General features: G+C 44.6%; 1 protein-coding gene across 1 annotated transcript in view; it reads right to left on the bottom strand.

The window, feature by feature from the left end:
• The window catches only part of DNAH8 (dynein axonemal heavy chain 8), a 406,563-nt gene that overhangs the window by 310,944 nt on the left and 76,816 nt on the right, over positions 1-18,803 (bottom strand). Inside the window, exons 16-18 of the mRNA XM_054978191.1 lie at positions 11,303-11,419; positions 10,179-10,295; positions 2,297-2,441 (exon numbers count right to left, since the gene is read on the bottom strand). Coding sequence (XP_054834166.1) covers positions 2,297-2,441; positions 10,179-10,295; positions 11,303-11,419 — 379 coding nt within the window. The remainder of the gene's footprint in view (positions 1-2,296; positions 2,442-10,178; positions 10,296-11,302; positions 11,420-18,803) is intronic.

The raw sequence follows: 18,803 nt of genomic DNA, 5'->3' as shown, positions 1-18,803 counted from the left end.
AAGAAGGTAATTAAGGCTATAAGAATTAATTATAGAAGTTAAATAGAGATATTAGATGTAGAGGTGGACAGCGGGTTGGAAAACTGTTGGAAGTCTAAGATAAGGGGGGGAGAAAGGGTGGGGGAATAAGAAAACAAGGGGATTAATGGAAAATCTGTATTTTTTTCCTGTCTTTTATTACTCACCCAATAAAAATTTTAAAAAAATACCTAAATCAATCTCTTTTACTGAATTAATTAAAAGGAACTAAATTGAAACCTTACTTAAATTCCAAAATATGTTAAGTCAACTGGCTTTCTGAGAAAAACACAAAAATAGTTTGGGCAAAACATTTCCAGAATAGGAATTCTCTGGCCACAATCCGTCAAAGAGGTAGTGAAAAGAATCATGGGTTTAAATGCCTAAATTTGTACTGGACTGTAGCAATTATGAACATATGCCAAGTTCTATCTTCAGATGAGATGAACAAATGTTTTCTTTTTCCTAAGTATGATTAGCAGTGTCTGCAGATGGAAAGTTGTCCAGCTCAACGTGTTAACTAAAGAATGTAAATAAAACACTGAGCTAATCATCAGACACATTTGTCTGATGCTGTTTACTGTTTAGTTTGATGATCCAAAGAAGTAAAGATATATTTACTATATATTACATTTCTAAATTATTTATAATTTCACATCATTATTTAGCACATCATTCAAAAAATTATGCAACTTATTCTGTGAAAGACTGCCAAAAGTCTCTATGGGTGCCCAGACAGAGACTCTCTCTAAAATCCTCATACTACATTTGAGTCCTGCCCACATTCAGAAGCAAACACCAGGGTGCTTGATGAGACTTGGTTAAACTGCTACTCCTGTCCCCCAACAGGGTGACTAGAACTCCTAATTCTTTAACAAGCCTAATATACATACATACCTTGGGCTTGGTTCTTCAAGCCCAAGGTAGGCATGTATATTAGGCTTGGTCCCCCCCTTCCCCAGGCAAATAGCAGCTCCCCCTCCCCCACCCCGTGCTACATATCAAATTGCTTTTGCCCCTGAGGAATTCAAAAGCAGTTTGTGATGTGGCAGAGTGTGTGTGTGAGCAGTTCAGAGAGAAAAATTCTAAGCCGCTCCTGGCTATACCGTGTAGCAAAAAATAATGATACTCCTTGTCAATTATGTCAGATCAGTAGAAATAATAGCAGGAATGATTAACATTCTGGCATTGTTCTACAAAAAAGATGGATTATGGTCAAAGTATAGACTGAGAATAACAGAGAGAATGGGTTAGAGCAAGAAGGCTGAAGAACCTAAAGACTATCCCTAAATGTAGTAATATTATAGTACTGATCTTATACTAGACATTAAAGCCCCAGGGTGTGATGGGATTCTTGCCAAGCCAATATTTCCAATTATCCACTCGCTTGGGTCCAAATAAAAATGCATCTCCAGGAAAAGGAAGGCAGCTGGAACTGTTATCCTCACTTTACTTCACAACACCAGTCCCTCAGGTTTCATCAACAATATCCACAGTGATACATTTATTGAATCACTGCATTTTGGTAGGAGTCAAAACATCTTTTTAAATCCATGGGGATTATTTTAAGGAAGAATGGAAAGCAAAACAATAACTGAAGTAAAGAAAATTCCAAAATGTCACGCAAAACAATGTTAGTGAATGCTTTAGTGTTTTGGAATGAGTGGTATCTTACAGGTTCCTACAGAACCTCAAGCTACTGTTGACAATAGAATGATTGTTTAAACTGTGTGGCCAATAAGAAATTAGGACATGATTGTTGGAAGAAACAGCTGATGTTCAGTTGCAGATGAAAATATAGGCTTTTAATTTTTATAGATTTGTCAAGCTTTGAGTCACAGAAAGAAAAATCTATGTATAATAATGCTTGTTGTAGTATCTACTTCTCATCCTAAAGATGAAAATTATTATATCATACAAGAAAAAAGAAGAAATGAAATGTGGGAGGTGGGCACACTGTAGTTTAATTAAGTTACGGTAAGTCAAATGAAATGTCTTCCGTGGAGTAGGAACAAGAATTAATATATTTTTGCTTTTACTGAAGTAAAAAAAAAAAACCTCGTTATTAATTTTTGCAAGAACCTTGAACAGTCCTCTAATCTTGTATTAATCACCTACAAATTAAAATAGATGGATCATTACTTCGATCAATTCAAGCTCTTCCTGTAGTCCTACAAACTAATTATGCTCACACTACATAAAAGTAATAGAGGAGATAGAACATTTCTATAAATATGGTGAAAAGAAATCCTTCTTGCTCACACACATGAATATATACCTTGTGTTGGAAATTTTTTGAGAGGTGGCTTTTTAACATGCTTGACTTCATAAATTTGCTCAAATATAGATACCAGCTCCTGTACAGCATCTTCTATGTGTCTGCTTTTGTTGTTTAATACTTCTGCCCATTCTTTGGTGTATGTCTGTTTGTGATATACAAGAAGGTACTTTAGGATGTTAAGTATACTGCACATGTAATAAGGGGAAAATGGAAGCATTTGAGAAAAATTGTGCATTATTTTTGCTATTAAAATATTACAATCATAAATGTGTTTTGGAATGTATTTAATATTTATAAATATCTAGATCAGCAGCTTTGGATACTGAAGCACTGTAACAATTTATATAAATCCTCTTTGCATTTGGAGCAGCAAAAAATTATATTGCAATACTTTAAGGTGCTTTGTTTGTTCTAGTAGCACCAGTGTTGTTCAACACCAGAAAAATGGGTTGTACATACCTGTAACTATTGTCATCAAGTTCTTCTGTACAGGTACACATTGGGGACTGTGAATGTGCAAGCTTGCCACTCAGAAAAGATTTCTGTAGCTTCTTAAAAGCTCCATAAGGGGTCACTTCTCCAAAGTCATGTAGATGCCCATTTTCCCACCTAAACGGGTACATGACTATTGGGAGGAGTGACCCCTTCCCTCACTTCTCCTGAGCCACCTCAACCCAACTGAGCAAGTCAGAGTTCACAGTGTGGCAGGAGGGAGGGATGTGTGCCTGCACAGAAGAACTCCATGAACAATAGTTACAGGTATGTACAACCCTGTTTTCATCATCGTTCTTCTACGTAGTCCCACATTGGAAGATTACCAAGATATACAGACAAAGGAGGCAGGGTGAACTTCTTCAAGAAATATTTATTAACCATAACTTAGAGGATGGCAGTAACACAAAAAACACAGTGCAACAGGCACCAACAACTGTAGAAAAACACACAACATGAGGAAATGCTGATACAAAACTGCTACGTAATTACAAATATATCTACCTTAAGATAAGCATCCCTCAAAACCTTGAAATAAAGGTAATATAACCGACTCGCTGCTGACAACATACGTAAACTGTTTGTACAAAAAAATATTGGCACCCATTCAAACCTCTCCTTTTACATAAACAGGGAGTGCAACACAGCCCTTGCCACTGACATGTCCAAAGACGAGTTGACATCTATGGCGTAATGCTTTATGAATGTGTCACCTGACGACCAAGTCACTGCCTTTCAGATGTGAGCTACTGGAACACCCCTCAGAAAAGCTGAGGAGGATGCCTGAGACCTGGGTGAATGGGCCTTCACCTGTAAAGGACATTGAACACCTGCATGGTGACAAGCCAATCAAATAGCTGACACAATCCACTTTGAAATGGTTTGAGCTGAAGCTTGTTTTCCTTTATTTGGACCCCCAAAGCATACAAGTAAATGTGGACCAGTACGAAACCCCTGTGTTCTGTCCAAATAAAAGGATAATGCTCTCTGTGCAGTGAGTTATTTAGATTTTACTAAGATGATCCTTTGGTCAAATGTGAAAACAGTTCAAGAGTAAGGAATGTCCTCCTGTGGTTAAGTGCCTTTCATCACATAGGCAGAACATCTTCAATAACCTCAAGCTGATAAACCTCAGGGGGAGGGGGTTGTAAGTGTGTCTGTTTGGAGGGAGGGCTTTAAGGAGAGGGGATGAGAGCTATTATATAATTTAGTTGTGTTGTTATATACTCTGAATATATCTTTCTATTACCTTAATCTAAATTCAAATGTAGTACTTGTATAAGTTTCTATGTACTTTCTATTGTTATATCTTTTCTTTTTAAATAAAATCTTCACTTAAATAAAGCTCGAAGCAGCAGATCCGACAGAAGGGCTACATAATTACCTCTGGCTAAAGAAAAGGCCAGTAATACAACACACACATCATGTAATTAGAGACAGTCTGCTTAAAATCTGGGATGCTGTGAGAATGAGGATTAGTCCATCAATATCACCAGTAATGTCATCAATAAATGCCTTCTGTGATAAACATATGAGGAAAACTAATGATTTCATAATATATAAAGATATGATAAACTCAAGGAAAAATAAAGAGTTTGGCAATCAATTAATGAAGAAGGTAAGAGAGCCAGTTTGGTGTAGTGGTTAACAGCGCGGGACTCTAATCTGGAGAGCCAGGTTTGATTCCCCACTCCTCCACTTGAAGCCAGCTGGGTGACCTTGGGCTAGTCACAGCTCTCTGGAGCTCTCTCAGCTCCACCCACCTCACAGGGTGTTTTGTTGTGGGTATAATAATAGCATATTTTGTAAACTGCTCTCAGTGGGCATTAAGTTGTCCTGAAGGGCGTTATATAAATAGAATATCATCATCATCATTATTATTGAGGAGGAGGAGGAGGAGGAGAGGGAGAAGATGATACAATGGCTAGTATATCTTTAGGCAATTTCCAGAATAAAGGAAATAGTCAAAGATCACAGAGACCAATTAAGAGATCTAATGGATTTTTGAAAACAATCATTCAGTGGGGCAAATTTATAAACTTCTTGGGGCAAATTTATAAACTTCTACAATGATACAGAAACAGAAAAAGTTAAAATGTGTATGTCAAAATGGATTCAGAATTTTGGAGAAGTGATAACATTTCAAAAGTGGGAACATTTACGGATGAAGGGTATAAAATTTACTGCAAACCAAACATTAAGAGAAAACTGGTACAAGATATTCTATCAGTGGTATATAACTCCCAAATATATAGCAAAAATGGATATGGAGGGATGTGTTGGAAGTGTAAAGAAGTAGAAGACATCTTTTACCACATGTGGTGGACATGCAAAAAAAACAAAAAAAAGGGAAGAAATACATGCAGAAATTCAAAAGATCTTAAAAACGGATTTTGCAATGAAACCAGAGATTATGCTATTGGGAATAATGCCTGATAATATTGAGAGAATATTACATGAATCGTTGAGGTATATGCTAACAGCAGCACGGGTAGTAATGGCAAGTAAATGGAAAGATAAAGAATGCCCAACCAGAAAAAATTGGAAATATGACAGAATATGTGGTAATGGCAAAATTAACAAATTATAGAAGACCCATCAAAGAATTTGAAAAAATGGGAAAATTACTTTGCCTATTGTATTCTAAATAATCTATGTAATAGGTATATCAATCTTCCCTTAGTGTAATATGTATTTCTGTTCCTCCTTTTTTTCTTTTCTGTATCTCCTTTATTGTTTAAAAAAGAAAAAAAAGAAACAGAAGAATCAGTCTGAAGAAGAGAATTTACTTACTAAACCTCTATCAAGAATGGAGCTAGAAGCAGAGATCCTTTTGTTGCAGCAGCAAAGAGAGAACTGAGGGAAGGGGTCGCTCCTCCTGATAGTCACGTGCCCATTTAAGCAGGAAAATGGGCATCTACATGACTTGGGAGAAGCAGCCCCTAATGGAGATTTTAAGATGCTATAGAAATCTCCTAGTGGCAAGCCTTTGCATGTGCAGTCCTCAATGTGGGACTGCACAGAAGAACAACAATGAACATTTAATAACAAACTAACAAGGCTTGCTGATTTGAGGCTTTCTAGCTCCTCTGTTCTTAAAGTGTGAAAACTATTATTTAAATAATTGTAAGCTTCGAAAAGATACTTGCATATTAATATGTAGAGATTGGGTTCTTATAGCAAACCTGAAGGTCAAGCTCCTTATAGGGTCCTTCTCAGATGTTGTTGCTGCCATTTTTATTTACAGTCCGGCTTTCTCACTGGGACTCAGTGGACTATAAGAATATTCAGTTAATCACCACCTGTTGATGCTTCTATCCTCCCCTCCAAAGAGCAGGCAGCCGGAGACCATAGTCCCTGCAATGGTGACACACATACCAGGGTGCCCAGCTTGGGGGAATCTCTCCATGGGAGTCAGCCTGCATGCTGGTGCAGCAGGCCCCCTCGTTCCCCACCAGGACCAGTTAGGCCTTCATGGCTCTGCTCCCTCATGAACAGACCTGCCTCCCGGCGCTGCCTGTCAATATTACTCCCCTCTCCTGCAGAAAGCTGGCATTCAGGGTGCAACCCCTCCCCCCATGATCATGGTCAAAGAACCCTTACAAAGGCTCCTGTCCCAAGAGGGGCCCTGCACTCAGGTGAGTGGAGTTGCTCAGCCAAGCAGTAGGCAGGGTGCACATCCACCCCCAAGTTCTGCAGGTTGCCAGGTTGGCAGTCAATACATCATTCACTTGGAAGACCCCCTCCCCGCTTCACTGCTGCTCCAGAATGTGGTCGCACACCCCCTCCTTGGAAGGCGCAGGCTGCTACGAGAGGAGCATGTCACAACTCTCTTGTTGAATGGGAAGGAGCTGGCTATGGGAGGAATCCAACCAGGGCATCCCTGGAGCATGTTGCAGGATTAGCCAGAGGGCACAAATTCCTGGGTGGATGGGGAGAGGGCTCTCACCTGTTTGAGGCAGTGCCATGGTCTCCATCAGTGGAGACTTCCAATGGGCTGCCCATGTCATTGGGGGGATGACCTCATAGTGTGCCCCAGGCCCTGACAGGTTTCCGGATGCCTGCTCTTTGGTCTCCAGTGGCCTGCTCTTTGGAGGGGAGGATAGAAGCATCGACAGGTGGTGATCACGGCCCATACATTGGCTATGCCTTTGCTTGCCACTTGCAGGCCTGTCAAGAGGGGTGGCACAGCCATTGGGGGATGCTGATGGGGTTGCCAGGAAGGCAGGGGGAAAGGAAGGAGGACAGCTGCCCAAGCAGCCCCTCAATGAGTGCCTGGCCCTTGTGGATGACAACCAGCAGATCCCCCAAGCAGTCCACAGCTCCCACCACAGATGCAGCCAGCACAGAAATGCACTCCTGGCCTGGGACGCAGTTTCCCTCCCTTCTCTAGCTGCTCCCTCTTGATCATCACCCACATGGCAGAGAGGGTGGAGGATGCACTGAGCAGGGCAAGAGCTCCATGTTCAGGCCTCTCGTTCACTGGGTGTGTTGTCCTGCCCCCTTCAGAGGATGTCAAGTCTGCCTGCCTCCAGGCGCATGTGCGCTTCCCCACTGAGGAGGCCAAGCTGGCCCTCATCCAAGTGGGCTTTGTCTCCCTCATGGGGTTCCCAAATGTCCTGGGCACTGTGGAGTGCATGCACATAGCTCTATGAGCTCCCTGGGAAGAGCCCCAGGTCTACTGGAACCACCATTACTTCTAGACCCTCAATGTCCAGGCCTCCTGCAATCACCAGGGCATCTCCATAGACCTGGTAGCCAAATTTACATGTAGCGTCCATGATGCCCAGATATTCATGGCATCCAGCCTGAACTTCCTCCTTGCTGTGTGGCGGGAGGAGAAGGGCTTGCTGCTGGTTAGGTGGGCTGAAGTGGAAAAGGGTTGCCGTGGGGAAGGGGCACTGATGCCTGTCTTTTCTCATACACTGGGCCACAAAAATGTGAAGCACAAATACAGGATGGGGGATACACTTCCAGGCAGTAGTGTATGTGAAACAGATCTTGGGGTAAGAGTGGACTGTAAACTAAATATGAGCAGTCAGTGTGATGCAGTGGCAAAAAAGGCAAACTCAGTCTTGGATTGTATCAAAAGGGCCATTGCATCGAAATCGTAGGAGGTCACAGTCCCTCTCTATATAGCCTTGGTCAGACCACACCTGGAGTACTGTGTGCAGTTCTGGAGGCCTCACTTCAAAAAGGATGTGGACAAAATCGAGAGGGTGCAGAAGAGAGCGACGAGGATGATCAGGGGTCTGGAGACTGAGCCCTATGAGGAAAGGCTGAGGGCCTTGGGAATGTTTAGGTGGGAGAAGAGGATATTGAGGGGGTGACATGATTGCTCTTTAAATATTTGAAAGGCTATCATTTGGAAGAGGGCAAGGAGCTGTTCCAATTGGCAGCAGAGGATAGGACTCAAAGCAACGGGCTTAAATTACATGCAGAAAGGTACCGACTGGATATTAGGAAAAACTTTTTCATGGTCAGTGTAGTTCAAAGGTGGAATCAGCTGCATAGGGAGGTGGTGAGCTCCCCTTCACTGGCAGTTTTCAAGAAGAGGCTGGATGAATATTTGTCAGGGATGCTTTAGGCTCATCCTGCACTGGGCAGGGGGTTGATCTAGAAGGTCTGTATGGCCTCTTCCAACTCTGTGATTCTGTGATCAAGGCTACCCACTCCTCCCATATGCCTCAGATGAGCTGGCAGACTGTGTTACTTACAACCAAGTTCACCAGCTGACAAGAATGATCATTGATAGGGCATTCAGCGAACTGAAGATGCATTTCCATTTCCTCCACCATCAGGAGGGCTGGTGGGCCATGCAACCCATGGCCGTCACGAAGCATGTGGCTGTCTGTGCCATGCTTCACAACATGGCCATCTGGTAGCAGCTTCCGCTGCCCCCAATGGAGGAGCTGGGGGAGGACCCCGAGGATAGGGACCTGGCTGGTGGGTCAACTAAAGCAGCCCTGGGCCAGGGTGACAAGGGAAAATCTGAGCATGAGTGGGCACTGGAGCACATTTGGAGTGACGGCCACTGATCAGTGAGACCACACTGGGGCATGCAGGGGGCTCTATTGTGCATGACCCCAGCTGCATCCCCACACTGACCTCGCCAGCTTGGCCCACAGGGGCAACTCTCAGAACCAGCCAGACAGGTTGCTGGTTCACACAACCTGGGCAATGCTGGGAGCACTTAGTAGCCCAGCACAGCCCAGGCTGCGGACCATTTCCCTCTCCTGGGGACTGTGGGTGCCACGGCACCGGCGGGATCGCAACACCCTCCTGTGCTAGCATTGTGTGCTTCACTTGTGAGGATCAACCTTCTCTGCCTGGGTGCACACAAATGGGTGTGAGAAGGGTGGACCATGCTCCTCCCCAACCCCCCTGCTGCCACAGAGGATCACTTTATGCAGATAAGGAGGACCTCCAGCCGAAAACCCCCATCAAGGGGCCCACCATGGAGGTGGCCACAGGCATTTCCTGCTGGTGGATACTGTGGACACTCTGGATCCTCCCACTGCTGCTAGCCAGTTTCTCCATACCAGGGTGGCAGGGCCACTCTCTGCAACCAAGGAGACTCTCCAGAGATGGGATGTGGAAGGGGGAATGGAGTCGGAGGCTCATGCAGCTTGGGAAGCCCTTGGACTACCTGGGACAATCTTGTTGAGACTGTTAACCTGGCATGGCTTGACAAAGAGCTGATGTGTGCCTGCACACCCTCACATGAGCCCTCCAATTTCCATGGATTAGTATTCTACATGGAAGGACCAATCCAGGGGAGCTGCTGGCCCATCCCACTACTTTTTCTTCTTCTTCAATACTCTCTGGTTTAACAGTCACAGTTGGAACAGGGGAATCGCAGCCAGCCACCTGTCTAGTCTTCCACTTTGACTGGTGAAACAAAAGATCCAATGGGGGCCATCCCCCCACTGCAGCCTCCCCTGGAAACAGGGATCTGCCCCCCATCTGTGTGTTTGTGTGAGTGGCATGAGGGGGTGCAGACCCAACTCAGGTCCGGACACAGTTTAGGGGATTAACTCACACCCCACACCCCACCCTGCCCTCTGGTCCACTGGTGCAAGGGGTTATGCTTCAGTTCTGCCCATGCCCAGCTGGCTGAGCACCAGTGGAGAACTTGGGCGGAGTGGCACCAGGCTGCTGTGTCATCGTAGGAGGAGGTTATGATGGCATAAGTGCAAGATATGCCATTATACCTCCTAGTCTGCTTCCTTAGCACTTTTGTTCCCCACCCCTTCAAGGATTGTGCTGTCAGATTAGTAAATATTGTGGTAACAAAATATATATATTTGGTACAATGCATTAAATAAAATACATGTTAAGAATGTTTGTTTTTGAAAAAAGAAACCAGAGAAAGAAATGTAGTCACCTCATTGCGCATCAATAAATCCTCCACTTTTGTAGCACAGTCTGGTAGTATAAGCAAAAGAGTATTTGATATATCTTTCATTGTTAAATCAATCTGCATTTCACACAAGTCATTAACCTACAACAAATAAAATGATAATTAATAGCACACCACCTTCTGTAATATATAACTGCATTAGTTAAACAGTCTGATAAGATCTCTATGTTGGAACATGGCAGAGTACTCAACTAATATAATAAATAAATAAACAAAATTGTACTGTATCGATAAGAGGGGATGTAACTCATTTGCACAACTGAGTTGTGATTTTATTCTTCTTTAAACAATTGCAGCAGCGCATGCAAGTGGGGTGAATTTACTTCTCAGCTGCCAGTTGACTGCATGTGAGTTGATTCAGAAAATAACTTGGTGAAAAGACTCAATCACAAATGATACAAGTTTCCCATCAATGACCTCCTAATCACCATAAGCAGACATTACATGAATTAAACAAGGGGTTGTTCAAGCATGCCTAGTTTAAACTCTCTTACACAAATCTCATATAGTTTTATATTTATCCCTAAATATTTTCAAATTATCTAGCATCATTTTTTCAGGGGAAAAACATGGTTTTCCCCCATTTTAATAGTTGGCATATTTTGTCCAATTTTACATTATTCAAATGAGTAGTGAGGAATGCGTCCTTCTTATAGGCCAACAGTATTACTCCATTTTTTTTAGATGTGTAGTTGGGTTGGTCTGCAGGAGAACAGTAGGACTGGAGTCCAGTGGCACCTAGAGATGAGCAAAATTTTCAGGGTGTAAGCTTTTGAGAGTCAGAAGAGGGAAGCTCTGACTCTTGAAAGCTTATACCCTGAAAATCTTGTTGGACTTTTAAGGTGCCACTAGGTTCAAATCTGATTGTTCCAATTTTTTTTTAAAATCCCTAGCTTTCTTATCAATCTAAACAAAAATTTCCAATGCATTACAAGTGGCTCGACTCTTTTATGATTGAACCTATCCTTTAAGAATTTTTAGGCGTGAAAGGATTTTTGTTTCTTTTGTAGAATGTTTCTCTGAATGAAATAAAATAAAAAGTATATTTAAAACAATGGGTTTTGACATGTATTGGAAAATATGTTTACCTTTTTCAAAAGCTGATTAAACATTTTCATAACTTCATCAACTTCTTGAAAGAAGCTATCTAAAGTCAAAGATGACCATGTTAAAATAGTAAGTCCTTGTCTCAACACAGATTCCACCTAAAGAAAGAAGCCCAAGAAAAATAAACATTTATAAGGGATGTAGTACATAAACAATCATGAAAATCAAATAACTAACACACCCATGATAATCCCTTTAACATACAACAGGCTATATAAACCAGTTCAGGCCATCACAGAAAGGCTTCTTTTGTCTAATATTCCTAGATGCAAAAATCCCCCATTTACTGTAAAAAGAGCAAAAAACCTCTGGGATCTATTAGTGAGGAGTAAGCTACCAGGGGTAAAGGACAACAGCTGTGGAAGTGGAAGGATAGCAATAAATGGTTTTTTTCCATGTGGTGGACACTGTGACTGTGGTGGTTCTGTGACTAAAAAATCTTCTCATAATTCATCTAACACTAGGACTAGGATATTTGTAATTAATTCTTTCAGTAGCTGTTAGTTACTCAAAGGGAATTATCTATGTGATTCACTGTTCCTGTAATTTAATGTATGTGGGAATGACTACTAGACCAGTCAAAGTTTGAATATGTGAACATAAGAGCTGTATTAAAGAAAACGAACACCCTGCTTGTTAATCACTATCTCACTGCTGGCCACACGGAGAAGTAGCTGTAATTCTGGGTTGTGGGATGTATACAGAACATATATTCAGGCTTACACGAACTCCTGCAGAAAAGAGGAGTATTTTGGATTCACCATCTTCAGACGTTGATACCTTTGGGACTAAATGAAGAAGTGGACTGGACTTGCTGTGTCTGATAGAGAATTTTTGTGGATGTGTGCCTGGGTTCCCATTTTGACAGTACTGTATTCTTGTAACGTCAGTGTTTTTTCTCCCTTCACTCATCTCTCTCTTTTCTTCCCCCTCCTCTACCTTCCCTTGAGTGCATATCTCCATATGACGTGGGAGATATTGCATCACCCTTCTATTTTTTCATATAGCTGAACTTCATAAGGTTAAAGTGGCACTTGATTGTAACTGCAGATTGATGAAACACATCCAGAAACTTTGGAAACCAAGCCTCTGATTTGTTTTGGAGATTGGAGAGCCCTGGGAGGTTTAAAAAGTTTTGTACGTAATATTTAGTTCATTTGTAATTTTTGTTCTATAGAATATAATACCAAATGAAGAGCATTGCGTGAGTGTAGTCACTATGTGAAGCTGTCCAGGGCCTGCTACAATGATCTGTGTTATAACACATAATACAAAGGGTAAAATTGATTTAGTGTTTTTCTTAAAAATATGTTTATAGTCTAGTGGTTGCCAATATTAAAAATGGTTTTTCTCCCTCCTTTCTTCTTTTGCATTTTTAGATAAGAACATCAGGAACATTTTTTTATATTGGTTGCTGGATGTGTGTGTGAGTTTGTTTACCATATATATTGTACAATTGACCACTGAGGAAAGTCTTGGGGCTGAAATACATCTGTTTTAATGTAGTCATTTGACTGTATCATCAACTGTATGTGGAGAATGGTTTACCTATTTTCAACATATGTATGTAGCCTGCCATTCAGGCCCTATGTTTTTAACTTGTTTTTAACTTGAACTTTGTGTACACTGATAATAAATACCCATTTTGAATATATTTTAATATTTTACTTTGTAACGACCCTTGAATTTTCCCCTACTTCACCCCAGCCCAGTCAGCTTCCTGAGGCCCCATGTAATCTTGTGGGACCAATGGGTTCAAACTGCTCAGCCAGCCAATCCAGGGCTGGCTGGCTGGGCTTGGGAGGTGGGGCCTGGCTGGTAGACCTAACCTCAGCAGTTTCAATCCAGGTCCACTGGACAGGCATATCAAGGGAGGCTGACCAGGTGCCGTGTGCAGTTGCTCCCAGATGGCATTGGATGTAGAGCTCCTTTGGTGGCTGAGCAGCAGCAGTGGAGCTGAGGTAGCGGAGGCCAGAGCAGCAGCAGAGGAGCACAGCAATGGCAGTGGCAGTTGCGGTGGAAGGGCTCACAGCCTTCATGGGGGAGTAGAGAGGAAGCAACCCCTCGGATGGCTCAGTAGCTCAGTGGCAGCAGGTGCAGGGAAGTGGCTTGGAACCAGAGGCCTGGTTGTGGAGGAGGCTTCTTTAGTGACCCAGCAGTAGCACACGGGCAGCCCTGCTAAGGCACACATGGCCTCATCTGTGAGCTCCGGCCAGGCCCAGAGAGTGGGGAAGCCAGAACCCATGCCTTTCAAGGACGCTCTGGGAGCAGTTCTCCCCAGTGAGTAGTGGCATTGGCACTTCCCCCACCCCACCATGCTCCTTTTATAGGCACCTGCAGCAGTGCGGGAGGCCTTTTGGAAGCCCTTCTGCCTCCTGAATTGGGCATCAACTTAAAAATAATGTCTCTCAAGAAAGCGAGTGCCTCTGACTCCCAACTGATGATCAGGGTGCAGGGGCAGTCCACCAGGATTTGTGCAGTGGCAGTTCTCCCCCGTGGTTGTGGGACCTCTTTGGCCCAGCCAGCTTCTAGGGAACTAGCCCAGACAAAAAGAGAGGGGGCACCCAGTTTCCCAGGTCAGCCCAGGTGCAGGCAGTCAGGGCAGGGGAGAGATGCACCCTACATGGCCTGTCCAAGGAATTAGAGCTGCTCACTAAAAGGGTCAAGTGGCTGTGTGCCTCCAGGCCTGGGGCTGCAGTGGAGGCTGCAGCCCCTGGGCCTGTTGAGGCTCCCCCCTCCATGCAGTGGGTAGGGCTGCCAGGGGGCGCAGGTGGGCCTGCTCCCCATCCACCTGCTCTTCTAGGCAGGAAGAGGCTGACAAAGAAGAGGAGTCATAGATCCCCCAGGTCCTGGAGGCCCTCGTGATGTGAGGATGACTGAGACAGTGAAGGAACCACCAGTGAGTCCTCTTCAGATGGGGAGGAGGGGGGTCTGGCTAAGCATTATTGGAGGGAGGCTGCCTGCTGGCATGGGCAGAGTTGGTGAAAAGGTTAAGTCCTCTCCATGCCTGGTGTGCATATTGTCATATTGTGCCTCTTCCTTGTTCATGCTGATGGATCCCCCCCTCACCCACTTCCAGTTTGTCAGCATGCTCTGTTCATCCATGGCAGGCCTGTCCATGAGTGAATGTGGGACCCACTCCTTCCATATTGGGGCTGCCACAGTGACTATGAGCCTCAGACTGTCCCCTTCACAAATCCACGCTGTAGGCAGATAGAGGTCGAGCACATATAAGTTCTATGTTCACCCGGGGCTCTCTCTTAATCCCTCTCATTTTAGTTCCCGCAGGGTAGCGCAAGTCACGGTGGATCTGTGGGCACAGCATCGTCCATTGGGCTAGTCATTGTGTGGTGGAATCTGGATGGGAAAGGCACCTAGGACTTCAAGACACAGACTTGGATCAGTCTGTGGGGATGCACTGTGGCTCCTTCCTCCTCACGGTGCTCCCTCACTTGGCCAAATATGGTCCCTCAGACATCCTTGTGATTCAGCTGGAGGAGAATGACTTGAGCTCATGGCTAGACCTGGACTTAACAAAGGAAATTGTAGCAGAAATCAGGACTTTGAGGGCACATTTTCTGGAGGTCGCTCTGCCTTTTTCAGACTGGCTGGAGAGACGTTCATGGGAAGGTGCTGCTGCACCTGGGAAGGTGGACTTGGCCAAGTGTGGGTGATGACAGCTGTTGTGCAATTTGTAGAAACAGCTGGTGGATATGTGAGCTATCACCCGGACAGCTCCTTTTGGCTGGGAGCTCTGTATCATGCAGCTGGGAACAGGACATCTAGTTGCAGGATATTTGGGACGGTCTGCCGTGTTGTTTGCAGCTTTAGGAGTTCTAGCGGGAGCCATTTGTGGTTCTTGCGACAGTTTTGGAATTGGGTACAATCCTATTGGGGGCCCCATGTGATCATGCAGGGCCAATGGGTTGAAACTGCCCAGCCAGCAAATCAGGGGCCAGCTGGCTGGCCTTGTGGGGGGGGGGGTGCTGGCCGGCAGACCTGAGCTAGGTAGTTTCCACCCAGGTCCATCAAGCAGGCATTTCAGGGGAGGCTACCCAGGCATCACATGCAGTCACTCTTGACTGCCACCTAATCCACCCGCCTTTCTTTTACAGTGGGATGGTGTGGCTTTGGTGTGGAGGTACTTTTTGTGAGTTTATGCTGTTATGGGTTGTTCCTTCATTCTGTTTGTACTTTGTCACAACTTGGAGTGGTGGTTTGGTATTGGGCATGAATCCTGTTTGGGGGAAACATGGTTTGTGTGTACTGTTTTCCCATAGCTAGGGATCCCTTAAGGAATCTTGAAGGTGATGCAGGACAAGGACAAGCCCAGCTTGGGGCTGTCAGGCATGCTCACTCCCAGGTGACAGGGGAACCACACAGAGACATATGCCCAAGTTGAATCCCACTCATTGTCATCCCATGGTGGCCCCCCTCAGCTGGCGGATTGAGGGGCAAGGGAGTCATCAGCTGGCAGGCGGGCCAGCAAATTGGGAGATCTGTGCCCCATGCAGTGCCAAGGCTCCTGTAAGCTCTAAGCAATGAAGTTGTTTTCTCAGTCCTGGCCCTGCTCTCTCCCCTTGAGCTAGCCCTGCAAACTAAAACCATCATGAAATAAAAACAGATTAAAGTGATGAGGTCATAAATATCCTTAAAATTAACTCAAATGAGACTGAAATCTCAGTATAAAAATATATAGCAAAGACAGGCGAGCTCAGAAACAGACAATAAGGGATGTAAAGTGTTTGGGAGAATAAAAATGTCTTTATTTGGCACCCAAATGACATTAACCTTGGCATCAGGGAAGCACCTGTTGTTTAGGATTTCTGAAGCAAAAGGACCTCTCTTTGGTGCTCTCAGAATGTAATGACCTTAGCTGGTGAACAGGTACATGACAGAGAAGCCAATGCTTCAGGTTCCCTGGGTCCCATATACAGCATTATAAGTCAACAGCAGTACTGTGAACTGAGCTTACAAGTAAACCAGCAGCCAGTGTAAAGATTGTAAAACTAGCACAACGTAATTCTTTTGCATTACACCTGCTAGCAGCCTATATACTACATTTTGATTCAGCTGAATCTTGCAGACTGTCTTCAATGATAACCCCATATAGAGCACTTAGGCATAAGCCAGCCTGGATGGGACCAGAGCATGGATAACTGTTGCCAAATCCTGTTTATTAAAATAGACCACAAGCTGCACCAACCAAAGTTGGTGAAAGGCAGCTGCTATGTATCACCTCTAAGTGCAGTCCTGAATCATAACACTACCAAACTACACATAAGCTGCTTAAGGGTAATACTATTCAGAAGAGGTTGATTTTGCAAACTTTAAATTTAAACATCAATAAATCAACAGCTCCTTAGTCTTATCTGGACTGAGCATGAGTTCATTAGTTCTCATCCAGCCGATTACTGCCTCCAAACACCAGCTGAGAGCATCCACCATCTTATCTGATGCAGATGAATAAACAGAGCTGGTGTTGCCAAGTAGACCCCCTCTCCTGCTGTAAGGCCTGCCATGAACTGTGTTAAAGTTTCCTGCATTGCTGTTTTACTGCTGCACCAATGACTGCCCTGCACGTGTGTGTTCTGGTACACGTGTCAGTTTCCTGTCTGCTGTTTAATTACCTTGCTGCTACAATAGACTGTGTAGTTCCCTGACTCCATGTTTGGTTAACTGCACAAAGGACTCTTTTTCTGGGCAGCCCTGCCCTGTATCTGGATATCCAGTGTATGTTTGGACTTTATTACAAGCGTGCCCCGTGCCTACATTACCATCTGCCACGGACCGTGCCTGTTCCCTGCTTTGGACTGTGTTTTGTGTGCTGTTTCCCCTGCCTCCATGGAAGCCTGCCTCATATGGGCCCAAGCCGCTGCTAGCAGCCGGGCGCCTGCCGGGGAAACCTCCAGCGAGCCTGGCTAGGCGCTCCCTGGTCAGTTCCCGCCTGGAGCCTCCCGCGGGTCGGTCCCCGAGCTCGCCCTCGCTACCGGGCAGCCTGCTATCCAGCCCCAACCATGCCCAGCCGGCATCCATGTTCTTAGGCAGCCAGAAGACCCAGGGAAGAAGATTGGTTTGGGAAGCCATTTCGGCGAAGCGGGCACACCACGTCCGCAGCGAGAGTACCTCACCCCGCTCTGCATATCTTAGGAGCCGCCCCGGAGAAGGAACTGAGTGCTGACCATCCCACGCACTTAGAGAATGCATCTCAAAGGAACCTCCGCATTCCAGAGCTGATGACATCAGGACAAGCCCTGTCCGCTGGAACATCCTTTCAGCCCACTTGGATTTCCCCCTCCCTCTTTTGTCCCCTCTTCCTGAGGTGTCACTTATCACAATCAGATTACCAAAGTGGCCCATCCAAGCCATTCAGTAGCCCATTAGAGCCTTTGTTTTAAACTGTGAGAACCACCAAGTACAGCACCAGCCCCAGGGTACGTTTTGGGGTATTTAAGCTGGTCTCCCAGACCACTCGGTGCTTAGGCCATTCCTATCCAGACTTCCTTGCCGTCTGTCCGTGGTCCCATTGCTGGCATTGGGCCACCTCGCTGTCGTGTCTCTGCTTCGCTTCAGGATTGTGAATATTCCCCACCATCGTTGGGAACCAGCTAATGCGAAAGTCTCTGCATTTCCTGCTCTGTATTTCTTAGATCTTGTGTGTTCTCTTGTATGCTTGTGCAAGTTTAGGCTTACGCCACATTGTTAGCAAATACACGTGATTGAAACTATTTGTAGTCTGCCTCTTTTTCACTAGAGTGTCTGGAATCAGGACCTCCGTAAACATAGGTTAAGATCCGCGCTAATTTAAGTTACAGACTGCTATAGCTAATTCCCCATTATAATAAAGAGCAGTTCTGGTAACACTGGGCATTAAGCATACTGATGAAACCTTAACCCAAACTACCAGACAATCTCTCTCAATGGTTACAATGTATACATTATAGAGTGCATAGATTGTGTTTTATGTCCCACCTAACTGTCAGATCTGAATTACAAGTTCTCCATTTCTGCATCTAGGGTGCCCAGTTCAGATCACAAGTACGCAACATGTTAAGAAGAGGCTTTAACCTTCCCCGCACACACACAATTTTCCTTACTTAAAACAATGGGGTGGGCTACTTAACCCACAGAGAGAAACCCATGAGTGTATACTCTGAGACTGCTCTGATCTGCTATAGCAATACCACTCAAGTTATCATGAATGAACGCAATGCTGAGTATATAAATTACAGTATTCTGTTGTGCAAGCTGGGCTGATATTATCAGGGGCCAATTTGAAAAGTGCCCTCATCACTTGGAACAATTTCACAGAACAGCTTTTTGCTGACTTGTTACTAGCAGAGAAGCTTCGCCATTATCACTATCCCACCCCTGCAGTCATTCTAAGTGTTCCCGCATCTGAACTTTATCATAACGAATGAATCACTGAGTATCCTCCACACACAAACCACTCTGAACCACTCTGACCAGTGCTCCAGTGAT

Source organism: Eublepharis macularius, chromosome 1 (genome assembly GCF_028583425.1).
Source record: "Eublepharis macularius isolate TG4126 chromosome 1, MPM_Emac_v1.0, whole genome shotgun sequence".
In the NCBI taxonomy this organism is placed as follows: Eukaryota; Metazoa; Chordata; class Lepidosauria; order Squamata; family Eublepharidae; genus Eublepharis; species Eublepharis macularius.
This window is presented reverse-complemented; position numbering and strand designations above follow the sequence as displayed.